The following is a 15,849-nucleotide window of genomic DNA, read 5'->3' as shown; positions in this document are numbered from 1 at the left end:
CCAAGGCTAAGAGACGGTTCTTCTTCCCAAATTGGTAAATGATCATTCAAAAAAAAAAAAATTGGTAAATGATGTTATGAACTGTCGTTCTTCTTCCCAAATTGGTAAATGATGTTATGAACTGTCGTTTAAGGGAATCTCCAGTTCTTAAAATTATTCTCTCCCATTGGAGTCTAGATCAGCATGTCCGCTGTGGTTCATGAACTTGGGATCCCAGATGTCTTCACACCGGCTTCATCGATAATTTGAGAAATCAGTAAATTTATTTTATTACTAATATTATTTATAGCTAAAACTGTATCAGTATATGTTGAGTAATTAACGCAACTAAAAAAATACAGGAAACAACAAAAGAACAAGAGACCATGTAATCAAATAGATTGGATTCCCTTTAATTTCCATTCAAGAAAGACTTAACATTCACAACAACACAAAAGCTAGAATACCCAAGTGAGGATTCAGAGTACTTGCAGATGCCAAAAGAACACCCAAATCCCACACAACATCTCTGTTCATAACTACTTACATATGTTTTCACACTTTAAGCGAAACGCAACCACACACATGAGAAACCCATCAAACTTCTTGGTTAGTTTGAGCAGACGTGGGAGGAGTAGGAAGCGGTTTACCACGCCCCATTGTGAACCCTCTCGTCCCATCAGGCATTCTCGGGCCGGGCGGACGCTTTGAGACATCCACCGGATGATGATGGTGCTGATTATAATTATGATGGAACGATGATGAGTTTGATGGTGAAGTTCCATGTCCTGTGGCATATTCCCAAAACAAAAGAAAGCGAAAGTCTCAGAATTTCATTACCATCTTCCATTGTGGTACGAATATGGATTTTACTAAAGAAAGTACCACTACTGTTGCTGCCTTGATGATTCTGTCGCCTTCCCCGTCCCCGACCTCTGGTTTTGTTCCCATTTTTATCCCCCGCATCCTGAAAATGGTTAAAAAGACACATCTTCCGTTATAAACAACTTGTTTTGTATCCTAGCTTAGTCGCACATCATAACTGTGCGCGTTAGTAGAATCAATTTGATCAATTCCTAAACTATTCCAGACGGTAATGTTGAATTCCATGACATTCAATCAAATGTTTAGACAAAGAAATGAAAGATAGGCCATGAGATCTAGCAATAGAAATAATATTCAACTTACATTATCAGCCGGAGTATCAGAATGATGGTGATGCTGATGTTCATTTGCCTTTTTGTTCTCTCCTCCAGTTTGATCATGCATTCGGCCTGTATTGTCCTTCTCTGAATCTACTTCCTTCCTAGCTGGTCTCCTCTGTGCATACTTTACCTATGGTGAATAAAGTATAATTTTATAAAAGCTATCGTTTGATTCAGTATGTATGCTTAAGTTAAAGATTTTTCAGGAATTACTTACTGCTTGTTCAAGAAGCTTAACTCGCAACCCATTTCTCCAGTCTTGCTCGTTATTCAGTGTAGCGGCCTACACCAGTTAATCAAAGTAGATAAAGACACCCATTCCTAAATAGAGCTAACTATAACAAGATGCATTTCGTGTAACTTTTTAATTGACACTCACCGCTTTCTCAGCTGCCTCCACTGTTTCATATTCCACAAATGCATGTAACTATGGCCAAAAGAAGAAAAAGCTAATTACTTAGCTGCGTATAAATAAAAAACAAAACGTTACTATGGTTCCATATATGCTCCATGAAGTTTATGAAGTTCCTTACTCTGGTACGGATGAATTTGTCCTTCTTACAACCCTTCTCTGATTCTTCAGCAGCATTTGGATCACATATGGATACACTTTTAATGCTATTGTTGGAAAAAAAAATATTAATCAGCAGTATGAATAAATGATATAACTAAGATGTAAAGGAGTAAATGAAAAGATAGATAAAGTCAAGGTCTACCTTCCAGCTTTACCAAATATAGCACGAATGTTCTCCTCGGAATGATCGTCCGGCAAATTTTCTACCAAAACAGTGAAAATCTATGGAGCACAAGATTAGGAGCGAATATAATCCAAAAAGGAAGTAAATACACAAGACATGAGTTAGACCGAGAGAGAAGGTTAATGTTTGAGGCAAATAATACCTTTGGATCCCTGACCTCAGGAAGTGGACTCAGACGCTTCACCTTCTTCCCATCCGAGCTGACAACCTGCAGGTTGGACCAGATCTGATATTTTATTCTACTTCCCTATCGCTATATTATTACTCCCAGCTATTTTCCATTCATACTACTTTTAGATACTATGAATACGCTTACAAGAAATGACGATTCCTTCAAGGCAGATACTATTAAATCAAGGTCGCGCGTAAGCTTCTTCATTTTATGGAATGTAGCAATGGTAGATATGGGAACTGCATAGCATAGGAAAAAAGAAAGCCATTGACATGATTCTTTACAATTTTCATACACAAATTATGATATATATAAGTTATGAATAACAACATTTTAGTACAATTTCATTATAACAACAAAGATTTTATCAGCAAGCCAACATCTATACTCATTCAGTCCATCACCAGAAGTTTGATGCAGAAGCCAAGAAGTAAAGTTTTCCTTTAAGTACGTACACATTTTAGTTTATCAGTAGCAAAATATCAATCCAAGAGTGTTTTTTTTTTAAGTCAACTGCATATCAAGCAATGGTCAAAAACTTTCAGTAGTCCATTTTTCAAATGTCAGAAAACAAACAACTACAAAAGCGAATTTTCTCAACGCTAGTAACAAAATGAAGGCACTATTACTCGTTTCAAAGTCAAAGGAGATAAGTACTCACCAAAGCCTTTCTTGTTCTTCTTCAGAGCATTAAGAAGAAACTTGTCAGTAGGCAAATTCTCGTCACTAAAGTAGTACTCAACCTGCAACAACAAAAAAATTAAAAGGAAGAATCAATCAAAAACTTAAATCTTAAAGCAAAACTAACTAACGTTGAAAGAGACAGAACACTAAAACCAAATGTTTTCAAGAAAACAAGAAAAAGAAAAGAGCATAGACGCCTTACCTGTCTGATGATCTTCTGCTTCAACTCATCATCATCTGGAACAACAGAACCGTCGGTATCGATCGGATTATCGCCGTGATCGTGATCGCGATCCTCGCCCATGTTTCTCTCGTGGTCGAAATCATCATCTGAGACAACAACAACATCGGAAGATCCAGCAACTGGTGAAGCATCGAGTTCATGTGACAGCGGTTGCGGCTGTGGCTGTGGCTGCGATTGGGAAATATCGGCGGTTGAGGCAACCGCGTCTTCAACTGCTTGCGGTTTGGCGGTGGAGACGGAAGGCGTTTCCATATTCACGGAGAGAAGAGGAAGAGACCGAGGAAGATCTCGCCGGAGAAGAATTGAGTTGGAAAAGAAAAAAGGAAACCTCCCGTCCCGCCCTGCCCCCTCTTTTTTCTTTCTTGTCGTGTCGTCTTCTCTCTTCCTCTCACCTCTCAGCCGACGCGTCTTCTCCTTCTTCCTCTTTTTATATGAGGAAGACTTTTTCGTGATCGGTCAAAGGTTAATTTCGTCATTCGCTAAAACGGCATCGTATTAGTTGGCATACGAATACAACGGGCTTATGATGGGCTTTCATATAGCCACGCCATTTAAGAAGCTTTTCTTACGCAAGTCTCATATTATCCTCCATCAATTTGGCAGACTAGGCTTTCTTCTCGGAAGTTTTCTCAATAGTTTTCATATATTTTGTATTTAAATTTTGCAGAAACCATCTATATTTTCAGATCAAATCAAATTAAGAGGCTCTATCACTATTAGTAAAACCACAAGAACAAAACTCATGAAATGAAGAATTATGTAGGGATTTTTTTTTTGGTATTTTGAAGAAGAAACTAATTAGTTTATATATATATTAGCAGTAGAACCGGTTCTAAGATTTTAATGATACAGTTTCATTCAACAAGGAAAACTTGACCCACTTTCCTTTATCCGTACAAGTTGTTTACTAAATAACTACACTTTTCTATATTATTTTGGCAAATTAATTACTTGCTAGAATGGAAGCCGAAAGTCCATGTTTGCGCTAGATTAGGACTGGTTCTAGCTAGCAAGTAAAGTTTACAGAAAGAGAGCATCGTATATATTTTTTTTCAATCTCATGCTCTTTGTAGATGTTGATGTTTCAGTAATGCACACAATAACTTTGTACGTTCTACTTGATTTAAGACGAAGCATATGTTGAAAAATGATGGATACCATATTTGTAAATGATGTGACTAAAACCTTGGCTTGCATTTGAACCCTAAACTATTAAGACATGAGAGGGCAAGTAACCTTTATAAACACTCCATTGGAATGATGACTCGGAGATTAATAATTTATAGTCTCTCTTATCAACCACTTAAAAGGAATGTTGATCTATACACTAGCATATCATCAGAAATTATACACATAATGATCAAAATTATACATGTTGACAATGACCAACTTAGATTGATATAGTAAGTATAACACTATATATTTTATTTCCTATGTGTTAAACGAATCATGTAAGTACTTTTGAATTTTGAAAGATATATGTAGACCAGGCAATTTAAATGGTCGAATTCAAAATTGCAATGATATTTGTATTTAGTTTTCTAAAACTCCACAAGCTGTTAACTAAGCGAAAGATCATTGTAATGGAACATACTCCTTCTGTTCCAAAATAGATGAATTTTTAGGATTGTGAACAACTATTAAGAAACTTTCTTTTTATTTTAAAATATCATTAGAATATAAATTAAAAATTACTCAATCAATTGCAAAATAGACTACAAAATATCATTAGTCACACAATTTTTAATAAAATGAAAAAGTACATTAATATATGAAAACATCATCTATTTTGAAACATTAAAAATTTCCTAAAACATCGTCTATTTAGAAACGGATGGAGTATTAACTAATATTTTAAGATAAAAACTAAATGCATATGAAATAACAATAGTTATCAAATTTTCAAATACCATTATGCGAAATTCCTCACTTCACTCTTGTATATGATAAAATTGGTCCAAATAACTTTCATAATAAATGAAACACTGTAACTGGCCCATATAGTTTCTTCTTGCTTGCCTGAAGTGCGATTGGCTAAGTTGTTTTTTTGGTCCATCTTTGGTCCTCCACCAAATAAATGAGAACATTTATATTCCTTCTCCTCTATTTCAACAATCTGTATATGGAGTCTATGTCAAGTAATTTTTTTAATACTTCTAGCTGTAGCTGATAAATACTCTACATTGTTTGATCAAGATTGTTGTTGATAATATTATTATAAGTTGTAATAGTTTGATCAAACAATGTAATAGCTGTAGCTAATAAAATCTCTCCATGTTGAAATGTAAGAGTTTTTTATGTTTCAAAATGTAAGATGTTTTTTATATTTTCAATTGAATTTTAACTCTATCAAAAACTATGCAACCGATTATATTATATGATCTAATAGTTATAAATCTTATAGTTTAATTGGTACACTTTAGATAAAAAGTAAACTTCTTATTTTTTTTTTGCGTTTAACCTAAAACATCTTATATTTCAGAACAGTGGGAATAACTAAAAGATTAATTTTTAGGGCATCTTATTAAACACGATCAGTTTATAACTTACACACATATTGTTTCTTTTCTAGATTAGAATATTTGATGTAACAACACTAAAATGTCACTAGCAATATTGATTATATTCCACAGAATCAAGTACTATCAATGTATTCTGAAAGACTAGTTAGTCCGTACATCTATTAAAAATTATAACATTGCTAAGGATTCATAGCGTTATATAGTGGTTTTTATTTTAAAAAAAATTGAATCAACAATTTCAAAGTGTTGTTCATAATGTGAAAACGTTTCAAAAGGGAATAACAATGCTTATTCCAATTCGTTGCGTAGATACGAGATATGAAGTACATATTCTGATCTGCATTACTTTTCAGCATTTTCTGAAAACCGAGTTTCGTAGAGAAATACAAACAAACGAAAGGTAATAATGAGACTTTTTGGCTGCTAGAAAGCCACTTTGATATTCTGCTAACGTCTCTACAATAAAAGGTTTTCCGAAATCACTAGGGTATTACTGTTTTAGTCTTTAAAAAGTGAAAGGCTACCCTCTCCGTAAACCGTAGGAATATATGTTCTTTTTTATTTTTGCTAAAATTTGGTGGATATATGTTCTTTTGTATTGGTATCCCATTTAGTAAATTTAGTAAATGATCGAGTTGACTATATCCAAATATCCCCACTCGAACATCTCACGTGAAAATTACCAGAGATTTGGAAGCAAGAAATCTCATCATCACGAGGGGAAGAAAGTGAACTGGTCTCATAAGTCAAAACTCATTACAATTTTATTGCCAGCATTAATCTAGAATAAGAGCATTAATCTAGAATAAGAGGGGCAAAAATAGTCAGTGAATTAGTCAAAGTAAATAGGAGGTCTTAATTTTTTATAAGGAAACAAATACCCAATTTCGCATCTGTTCCTTTTTGCACTAATACTAAAAAATGAAGTTCTCTCCCTTTTGCTTTTGACTGGAAAGATAGATGTGAATCTTTACAAGATAGCCGTAAGAAATAGAATTATGGGTAATTGATTAAAAGGAAAATTAGAAAAATGGGACACTTTGAACTTTTGTTTGTCACAACAAGACTTTTCATACTTTTAGCAATTTTGGACATATTTTACCTTTGTTTTATGAGAAAAATAGTAAGTAGAGTTTTAAAAATATAAAAAAAGATTAAAACTGTAGGAAACATAAGTATGACAATATATAAGTTTAATTTTTTTTAAAAAAAATTTGAATCATATTTTATTTTATCTTCTGTCTACAGTTAGAATACTCATCCTGGCAGTCTACTTAGTTTATAATTCGGATTCTAAGTTTAAAACACTGATATATCCAAGCTATATACTGTAATATAAGTATATAACCTTTCTTTTATACCCTGGCAAAGATAGAATCAGTTACGTTATAATCAAGAAAAATGTCTTTGGTGTACCTTCAGCTAGAAAACGAGATATAACCACAACTCAGTCACAGAGCTCCGCTACATTACGTGTCATAACCTGTTATACCTTTTACCTTATATGACACCTAAAGGTAGAATACAGTTCACACCTATTATACGGTGTTCTGGATAGGTAGTATGCGTATTCTAGGCAAATCGTGAAAATATGGAAACTTCCATTGTTCGGTTGTCAGGTTCGATACCCAAGTAACGCGTTTTGCTCTTTTTAGTGTTTATTTTTATTAATGGCATAACCGTAAATAAGTCATCATCTTCATCAACAGCTTTTAGGGTTACATAGACATTTTTACAGAGCCACCATATTTTATTTGATTGATTTAATCCATTATTTTGTGTTTTTCTTGCTGGGTATGATTTTAATTTGTAGATTTAGCATGTATCTTCCAATTTCAAGCTTTCAAAATTTATAAAACGTGAATAAATTTGGTGACTCCGATTTAATGACCACCATTAGCAAATGATCTAATCAAGAACAAAAGAAAATAACCTATCAAATCAAATACAAAATAAAATTGAAGAGACTATAAACCATCTTCACATGACACAATACAAAATCAAAGAGGTTAAAAAGGACATCAAGCAAAGATGGAGACAATAATCTCAGAAGATAAAGAAGAAGATGAAAACAGAAACCTCATAGATCGCCATGGGAGCAAGGTCGGCGGAGAAAACGGTAAAAAATAATTAGGGTGTCGATTCCTTTTACTCGATAAATGGGATCTCTTTTGTTCTCCCTTTTTTAATTTTTTTTTGCTTCTTAAATGTTTTAAATGATAAATCTATTACAAAAATTATTATTTATAATTATAATTCAATTACAAAATTGAGATTTTAAGGGCATTTAGTATTTACAAAAATTAAAATCCTAATTTGACAAAACATCTTGTAAAAATTCTAGTGTGACACTCCTAATTCAAAGTGTCCTAAAAAATTAACTTTCCCTGATTAAAATCGCTTCAACATCAATCATTCCCTGACAAAAAGCAGAACTCAAAGGGTAGCTTTATACGGGTTTGATTAAAAAAGGGGTAGCTTTATACGTTTGTTAATATTGTTTTTATAAAAGATTTGTTAAGATTATTTTATGCAGATTCTTCTAGCTAACTAATAAATACAACTCAAGGGATGATTGGTTAGGACGTAGCTTTTGATGTATAATTTAGTTACTAGATTCGGATCCGCGCTTTACAAACGTGTTAAATTTTTATTTAGTGATATACTATAAATTTATATCATATTTGTATGAAATTGATTTATATATAATTACTTTTATAGATATATTGAATTGGGATGTTGTTTTTTTTTTATTTTGTAGATGTTGTTTTTTTTAGGACACACTTTGAATGTTGTATGCTTTTTGTTTGTAATATTAGATGTTTAGTTTGTAATATAATATAGTAGATATTAGGGGTGAGACAGACCGGATATCCGGGGTATATAGGATAACCGGATCCGTAAAATTGCTATCTTGATCCGGATTCGTGTCTTCAGAGTATCCGAGGTTCGGATATCCAGATTAAAATCCAAATATCCGCGGATACCCGGATCCGAACCTTTAAAAATTAAAAAAATTAGCTATTTATTTAATCTATTTAATTTTTTTTTTAAATTGAAAAATTATTGAAATTTACTAAAATTAAAATTTTAGTTATTTTATATATAAACTATATATGATATACATATATAAATATAATTATATTTTAAATATTTTAAATATATAATAGGTCTCGATCCGGATACCCAACCTAAAATTTCAGCACCTAGATACGTATCCAAATCCATTGGATCCGTAAAAGCAATATCCGGTGGGCTCCTGGATATCCATTTTTCGGACCAAATCAGAACATATACCGGATCGGATTTTAATTCCCAGGCCTAGTAAATATAGATCTATTGGATTTCAATTTTTTCACTTATATACTTTATTTCAAAAATTCTTTTCACTAATTTATTTATTGAAAGTATTTATTAAAATTTCTAACAAAAAAATATGATGTATTTCTAAGTAATATAAGTGTTAAAAAGGTCTGACTTTCTGGAACAAATATTGTATGGAATTAATTTTAATAAAAAGAATTTGTAGAAATATGTGAGATAGTAAAATATATTTGTGTTTTATATAATTTGAAGTCATGAGATTAGATTAAATAATTAAGAAAATATTAATTTTTTGAGTTTTATTTGGTTATAAAACACATTCTAATGTAACATTAGAAGATTAGTTTCCATTTGTTTTATATATATATATATATATATATATATATATAATGCAAATAAATAAAATTTGACATTTTTGTAAAATTTTAAAAAATTATCAGGGCCGAAATTGAATTTTATTTGAAAACGTTATAACCATTTACTTCTAAAATTTTGAACCAAAATCGGTATAATGAGTATCGTTAGGATATTTCTGATTTACATATTTCAAAGATTGTAGGCATATTCTGATTACCTTATTTTGTGTAAGTTGTTAAAAGAAGTTAAGATATGCAATATGTCGAATGTAGATCGGAAACTAATAGATATAAGTTCGACATTTTAGGGAAAAAATATTGAAAACTATATATCTTGTTATAAAAATATAACAGAAACAACTAAAGATTTTCTTGTTTGGAAAACACGTTTCAAAGATTTGATGGAATCTAGTATTTATTACATATTTTTAATAATTGTTAGTAATATATTAAACATATATAGGTTTTTGGTTTGGAAAACACGTTACAAAGATTTGATGGAATCTAGTTTTGTTAGGAATATGTAAAACTGTTTCGTTTTTTTTTGTTTGGAAAACACGTTTTAAAGATTTTATTAAATGTAACATATATAACATGTGTATAATTTGTATGATATAAATTGTATGTTTGGATATAATCTAAAGTAACAAATGGTCATGCTGAAACATATAATTGAATACGAAAACTGGAACAATTCTGTTCATATTGGCTGGTTAATATATATATTTTTTCAGAAAGGAGGCGATCCCATAGAAAAATTTGGCTATCTTTGTTAAAAAATCAACAAAGCATATTATATTTGTGAACATGAAGTATAATTAAAGATAGCCAAAATATTAAGTAAACTTTTTTTGTTTCAGTTTGTGATCGAAAGATAGCACATATGATCAATCATCTACTCCAATCTATTAAGAAGAGGTAATTGTTAAAAAATAACCAAGCATACTATATTTGTGAACGTGAAATATGATTAAAATAGCCACAATACTAAGTAACCTTGTGGAAGCACCGTAGCCTAATGGTTAAGGTTTAAAGGCTTCTACACCTAGGTCTGGAGTTCGAACCCCAGACTATACAATTTCTTGCAGATTTCAGGAAATCCAGGTTTCAAGTCCCGGAGAAAGCGGTTTATTAATGCAGACAACAGAAGAAAGGCGTGCAAGAGATCTTCAACATGGTGCAAGTAAATTGGGTCAGGAGTGGATCTTTATAGGACGGTTCAGGTGATGCAGTTAGGTGTAGATTTCATAAGGCAGATAGTTTGTCGGTTGTCGAATCGTCTTTGTAATCTTTTTCATAATTGTAGTGTCATAATAAATCAGCGTTAAAGAAAAAAAAACTAAGTAACCTTTTTTTTTGGTTTCGGATTGTGATCGGAAGATAACAAATATGACCATAAATGTGGTTACAAAAAAAAAAAAACAAATATGACCATCTACTCTAATCTATTAAGAAGAGGTCTATGTATGATTTTGATATTGTCTTGGTATTGTTAATGTCATAGTACAACACCGTAGGTTATTTGTTTGTATTGTAAATTTTGGATAATGAGATTGGTTAACTCGAAATGGTTGAATTTTTTTTTTAAGTAGCCCGGTCAACCAATTCACATTATATATTCTCTCTGTTAGTATTAGCGTATAATATATAATGTAAGTTACTTTAAATGGTCCATTAATTAAGTAACACAGATTTTTAACAGCTTGCTAAATAATGCTTTAAAAACAGATTTTTTAACATCTTAAATAAAAATTGAATTATCTTTAAAAACTAAATAAAATATAATAAGTAAGTTTATAGTTCTAGTTAAAAATTAAAACTAAACACACTTCGTAAAACCCAACCATTCCCTGAGTTATGTAAATTTAGACATTACGAATCATATACACGTCGTATATAAGCTAACTTTGATTAATAGTTTTTTTTCTGTCGATAGCTTTTGCCTTTTAGTAAACAACTGTTAGATATTTCAGAAACTAAGTACAGTACTAAACTTTTGGTAAACTTATTCTTAGATATTTTTAGTGTCTTATTAGATATGAAATTACACCAAATTTAATATTTTGGTGTCCTATTAAATATGGCCTAACAATGAACTATGACAGTAAAAGAGTATTCATTGTACTAACAAAGAACTATGACAGTAACATAAAGACGAATAAACTAGCACGATGTGTAAGAGCATATTTATTGCAGTATTCTGATGGGGTATTTAGAGAAAAAGTAAAAGGTAGGTCCCACAAAAATGAAGAAATGTGTTACTGATATCTTGTGTATTTACATGTTTTTAAGCTTCATTCTAGTCTTTATATTGTTCCTTTGCATGCATTTATAGTGCATTTAGGTCGCATTGCATTACATTTGTCTCTATCAGATATTGGAGATGCTTGTTGGTGACTTTGGAGACATTTGAGGGGTTTTGAGTCAAAAGAGTGAAAGATGAACATGGATGAAGGCCTTAAACTATCTTTTGAAGCTCAAATTTTGGGAAGACAAAGTAAATTGAGTTAGCTTTCTAATGGAGGTGGTTTCAAGTCATTTGGATCTGTATTGAAGGAGTTATGATCAATCTACTGGAGGCATATCAACCCTGTAGCGACATCAGCGTAGCGACCTCGCCTGGTCGCTAAGACGCAACCCGAGCCATCATAGCGACATGCGTAGCGACTTACCAAGTCACTATGATGGGAGAAGCCAGAACCCAAGAAATGACTAAGTGTCTGTAGCGACCTCTGCGTAGCGACATGATCACGTCGCTAGGAGGCCACCCGAGTGAGCGTAGCGACCACCATAGCGACTTGCAAAGTCGCTACAGATCCTGAAGAGTTGAAGAGTTCTGTAGCGACCTACCTGTAGCGGGAAGCAAGGTCGCTACGGGCGAAAAAACTGCTTTTTTTTATTGGGTTGATCCAGGATTGTTGGGTTGACCCAACTCGTTTTTAGGCTTCTATAAATACCCTTTAGACCTAATTTTGAGGGATATCTTGTTTTCATTGTAATCACATTAGCTATTTTGGTGAAAGACTTAATCTTGAGCTTCTTTTCATCTTTATCTCTTGTGATTATTGATCAATCTTGACCACTAAGCATGATTAACCTTCAATCATCCATGGGTTTTGGGTTATTCATGTCTATTAGTGAGTAGTTACCTTTTGGATTCATGGGCTAGGGTGATTAGGGTGATTAAGTGAAGATCTAAGGGTGTTTAGTGTTAGATCTCTTGTTTCCTTGCTTGTCTACTTCTCTTAATGCTAGATTAAAGTTGGCCTCTTTATTCTAGAGCTCTAGACATTTCCCACCCACAAGGTGTTTGATGAAATGTCTGAACCAAGTAGAGCTTGCTCTAAACTTACCTTACACAAAGACCATTGTGTTAAGGGAGTTTAGATAGTTAATAGACTCATCCCCAATGATTGCTTAGATCTTTTAGGCTCAAAGACCTTTGATGTCTAATTGATTAAAGCAAATGAGCATTCTTCTTGACCATAGAGCTTGCTTATTTCAGTGTTCTAGACTTAAGGAAGTTATTGATTGAAAGTTTGTCATTCTTAGATTGGATCTTAATCACTTAAAGTCAAATGCCTAGCCCCATGAGTCCTATCGTCCTAGATTGATTGAAAGCTTGTTCCTTTATTGCATCTTAGCATAGTTCTAGTTAGCATCATCATTCAAAACCTGTTTGCACTTAGATTAAGCATAGATTTGTATTCTCAGTGCATCGAAATCACATAGGATTGGTTCGACATCTCTTATACTACTGCATTTGATAGGGACCCGAAAAGTCCTGTTATCAAATTGGCGCCGTTGCCGGGGTTCTATTGTGATTTTGACATTGGGATTTAGTCATTTGCTTGAGACTAAGTCATTTTTATTGTTATTGTGATATTGGCTCTGCTTTTTCCTCTTTCTTTTTCATTTCAGGTGTATGAACTTGAGAAGTAGTGGGACTACAAACCTCACTCCTCTAGTACCAGACATCCGGGCTTTGGAAAGAGAGAATATAAGAAGAAGGAGAGAAGAGGAGCAACAGGCTCATTTCAACAGATTGGGTTTTGATATGGCTCACCATCAGAACCAGAATCAAGATGGAGAGATCCCTTTGGGAGCTGCCCAAGAGGGAAATGGTCAAGGAGCTGCCAACCTTCGACCACAACACCCACAACGCCAAGCTAGAGCCATTGGGGCCTATGATCAACCTCACATCAATGGTCATAGGTTGGGAATAAGAGCGCCTGCTGTGGAGAACAACAACTTTGAGATCAAGTCAGGACTGCTCAACATCATTGAGAACAACAAGTATCATGGTCTTGCTACTGAAGATCCTTTTGACCACTTGGACAAGTTTGATAGCTACTGTGGTTTGTCCAAGACCAATGGAGTGTCAGAAGATGCTTTGAAGCTCAGGCTCTTCCCTTTCTCTCTGGGAGACAAGGCAAGACAGTGGGAGAAGTCTCTCCCAAGTGACTCTATCACTACTTGGGATGAGTGCAAGGAAGCCTTTCTAGACAAGTTCTTCTCCATCTCCAGGACAGCTAAGATCAGGAATGAGATCTCTGGTTTTCAGCAGAGGAACTTAGAAAGTTTCAGTGAAGCATGGGAGAGGTTCAAAGGCTACCAAGCTCATTGCCCACACCATGGCTTCTCCAAAGAGAGCTTGTTGAGTACCTTCTACAGGGGAGCTATACCACAGTGCAGAAACAGACTTGATACAGCCAGCAATGGATTCTTCTTGGGCAGAAACGAGGTGGATGCAGAGGAGCTGATAGAGAACATGGCCAAGAGTGACTCAGTATACAGTGAGGATCATGATAGAGTCAACAGAAGTGATGATCAGCAGACCAAGAAAGAGCTCAAGTCTTTGGAAGAGAAGCTGGACCTACTTCTTGCCAACAAAGCTAAGATGGATCAGATGAAATCAGTTGGGGAACAGCAACAAAACAAGGTTGCTGAGATCAAGAAGATTGATGGCTTGGAAGGACGTGAAGAGGTGTGCTTTATCAACAACAATGAAACTTGGTATAGGAAAGAGCCTAACTTTCAATACCAAAACAACTACCAGCAAAAGCCCCTCTACAACAACCAACAAGGTGGTTATCAAAGTAACCAGCCTACTCAAGCTAGAGGAAGCTTTTCTCAAGCTCAAGTTCCAAGTTCAACCACAGAATCTATGTTCAAACAAATCCTAGAAACTCAAGGGAAATTTGCTAAGGACATTGGAGATGAGTTCAAGGCTGTTCATGCCAAGATTGATGGAACTTATTCTGACCTCAACAACAAGTACATGCAACTTGCCTCTCACGTCAAAGCTTTAGAGAGCCAGGTTGCTTCTTTGCCTTCATCCTCCAAGCAGCCTATGGGAACTCTACCAGGGAAAGTGATAACAGGATTTTGCTAAGATCCTATTCAAATGTTGAAGTATAAAGGATGTCAATCCAATTCTAAGAGAATGCGAAGCACTAGGAATGCAAGACCATGCTTAAGCTAAATGCTATCAAGATGAGATGAGAGATTATACTAAAATAGGAATAAAAATGCAATAAAGCAAGAAACTTTCTTTAGATTATGAGAGTAAAGGACTCATGGGATAAGGGATTTAGACCTTGGGTGATCAAACTTAATCTAAAAGTGTCAGCTTTCAATCAATCTATCTACCTTAGACCTAGACACAAGAGTAAACAAACTCTATCTCTAGATGAATGCTCATTCACTTCCAAAACTCAAGCATCAAATCTCTTTGGTTGAATGTTTAGGAAGCAATCATTAATGACAAGTCTAATAGCCATCTTAACACCTCTAACAACAAATCTCTTTGGTAGAGTATGTTAAAAGCTTAGGAGAGTTGGTTCAGACATTTCATCAAACACCTTGTGGGTGGGAAATGTCTAGAACTCAACTTTAAGGAGGCCAACCCTAAAGAAGCATTAAAAGTACTCTACTAGCAAAGATTAAGAAGGATCTACACTTAAACACCTTAGATCAAGCCTAATCACCCTTAATCTCCCTAACCCATGAATCCAAAAGTGGATCTACTCACTAATCACCATGATTACTCTTGAACCCATGAGGTTTCCAAGCTTAATCATGTTTAAGAAAGCAAGAAATGAAATTATAAACACTTAAGAACACAAGAACAAAGGGAAGAACTTTCACCCAAAAGAGGTTTTGTGATTCTTAAGAGAAAATAAGATAATCTCTCCAAAATGGAGATTACAAAGTATTTATACTTAGGTTTAGGGTAAAGAAAGATACATAGGATAAAAGACTAGAGTGCCCCTTGGATAAGGCTAATTAGAACCTCAAAATAGCGTTTAAAATGACCCAAGGTCGAATTGGGTCGAACCGAACCAGTTTGAGAAAACCAGCCTAGACCACTCTCTCTTCTCTTCACGCCCGGCATGGTGATCCCGGTCCTGCATCCCGGTCCTGCCTCACGCCCGGCTTGCTCTTCACGGTCCTCCATCCCGGTCCATGGCTTCACGCCCGGGGTGTACTTCCCGGTCCTCACAATCCGGTCCTGTCTCTCCACGCCCGGCATGGTGACTCCGGTCTTGACATTCCGGTCTAGTCGAGTCTAAGAGAGTACTTGGTTTGCTGAGCTTCATTCT

The 15,849-nt window shown here is 34.2% G+C and overlaps 2 protein-coding genes and 1 non-coding gene across 3 annotated transcripts; 1 reads left to right on the top strand and 2 right to left on the bottom strand.

Moving 5' to 3' along the window:
• Positions 1-373: 373 nt before the first annotated feature.
• On the bottom strand, positions 374-3,422 carry LOC108848263 (la-related protein 6A). The gene is made up of 11 exons (XM_018621584.2): positions 3,001-3,422; positions 2,776-2,857; positions 2,259-2,353; positions 2,085-2,150; positions 1,901-1,980; positions 1,718-1,802; positions 1,564-1,611; positions 1,402-1,467; positions 1,168-1,314; positions 865-946; positions 374-767 (listed from the first exon to the last, which is right to left on the bottom strand). Exons 1-11 carry the CDS (start codon positions 3,292-3,294, stop codon positions 577-579), a joined length of 1,236 nt encoding a protein of 411 aa, XP_018477086.2. The 5' UTR covers positions 3,295-3,422; the 3' UTR covers positions 374-576.
• Positions 3,423-11,447: 8,025 nt separating this feature from the next.
• Positions 11,448-14,639, top strand: LOC130511143 (uncharacterized). The gene is made up of 2 exons (XM_057008004.1): positions 11,448-11,452; positions 13,460-14,639. The coding sequence occupies exons 1-2, from the start codon at positions 11,448-11,450 to the stop codon at positions 14,637-14,639; spliced, it is 1,185 nt and encodes a 394-aa protein (XP_056863984.1).
• On the bottom strand, positions 13,779-13,885 carry LOC130512071 (small nucleolar RNA R71). The gene has a single exon (XR_008945632.1). It is a non-coding gene; the product is annotated as a small nucleolar RNA R71 (small nucleolar RNA).
• Positions 14,640-15,849: the final 1,210 nt, after the last annotated feature.

This window comes from Raphanus sativus, chromosome 4 (assembly GCF_000801105.2).
Source record: "Raphanus sativus cultivar WK10039 chromosome 4, ASM80110v3, whole genome shotgun sequence".
Lineage (NCBI taxonomy): Eukaryota > Viridiplantae > Streptophyta > Magnoliopsida > Brassicales > Brassicaceae > Raphanus > Raphanus sativus.
This window is presented reverse-complemented; position numbering and strand designations above follow the sequence as displayed.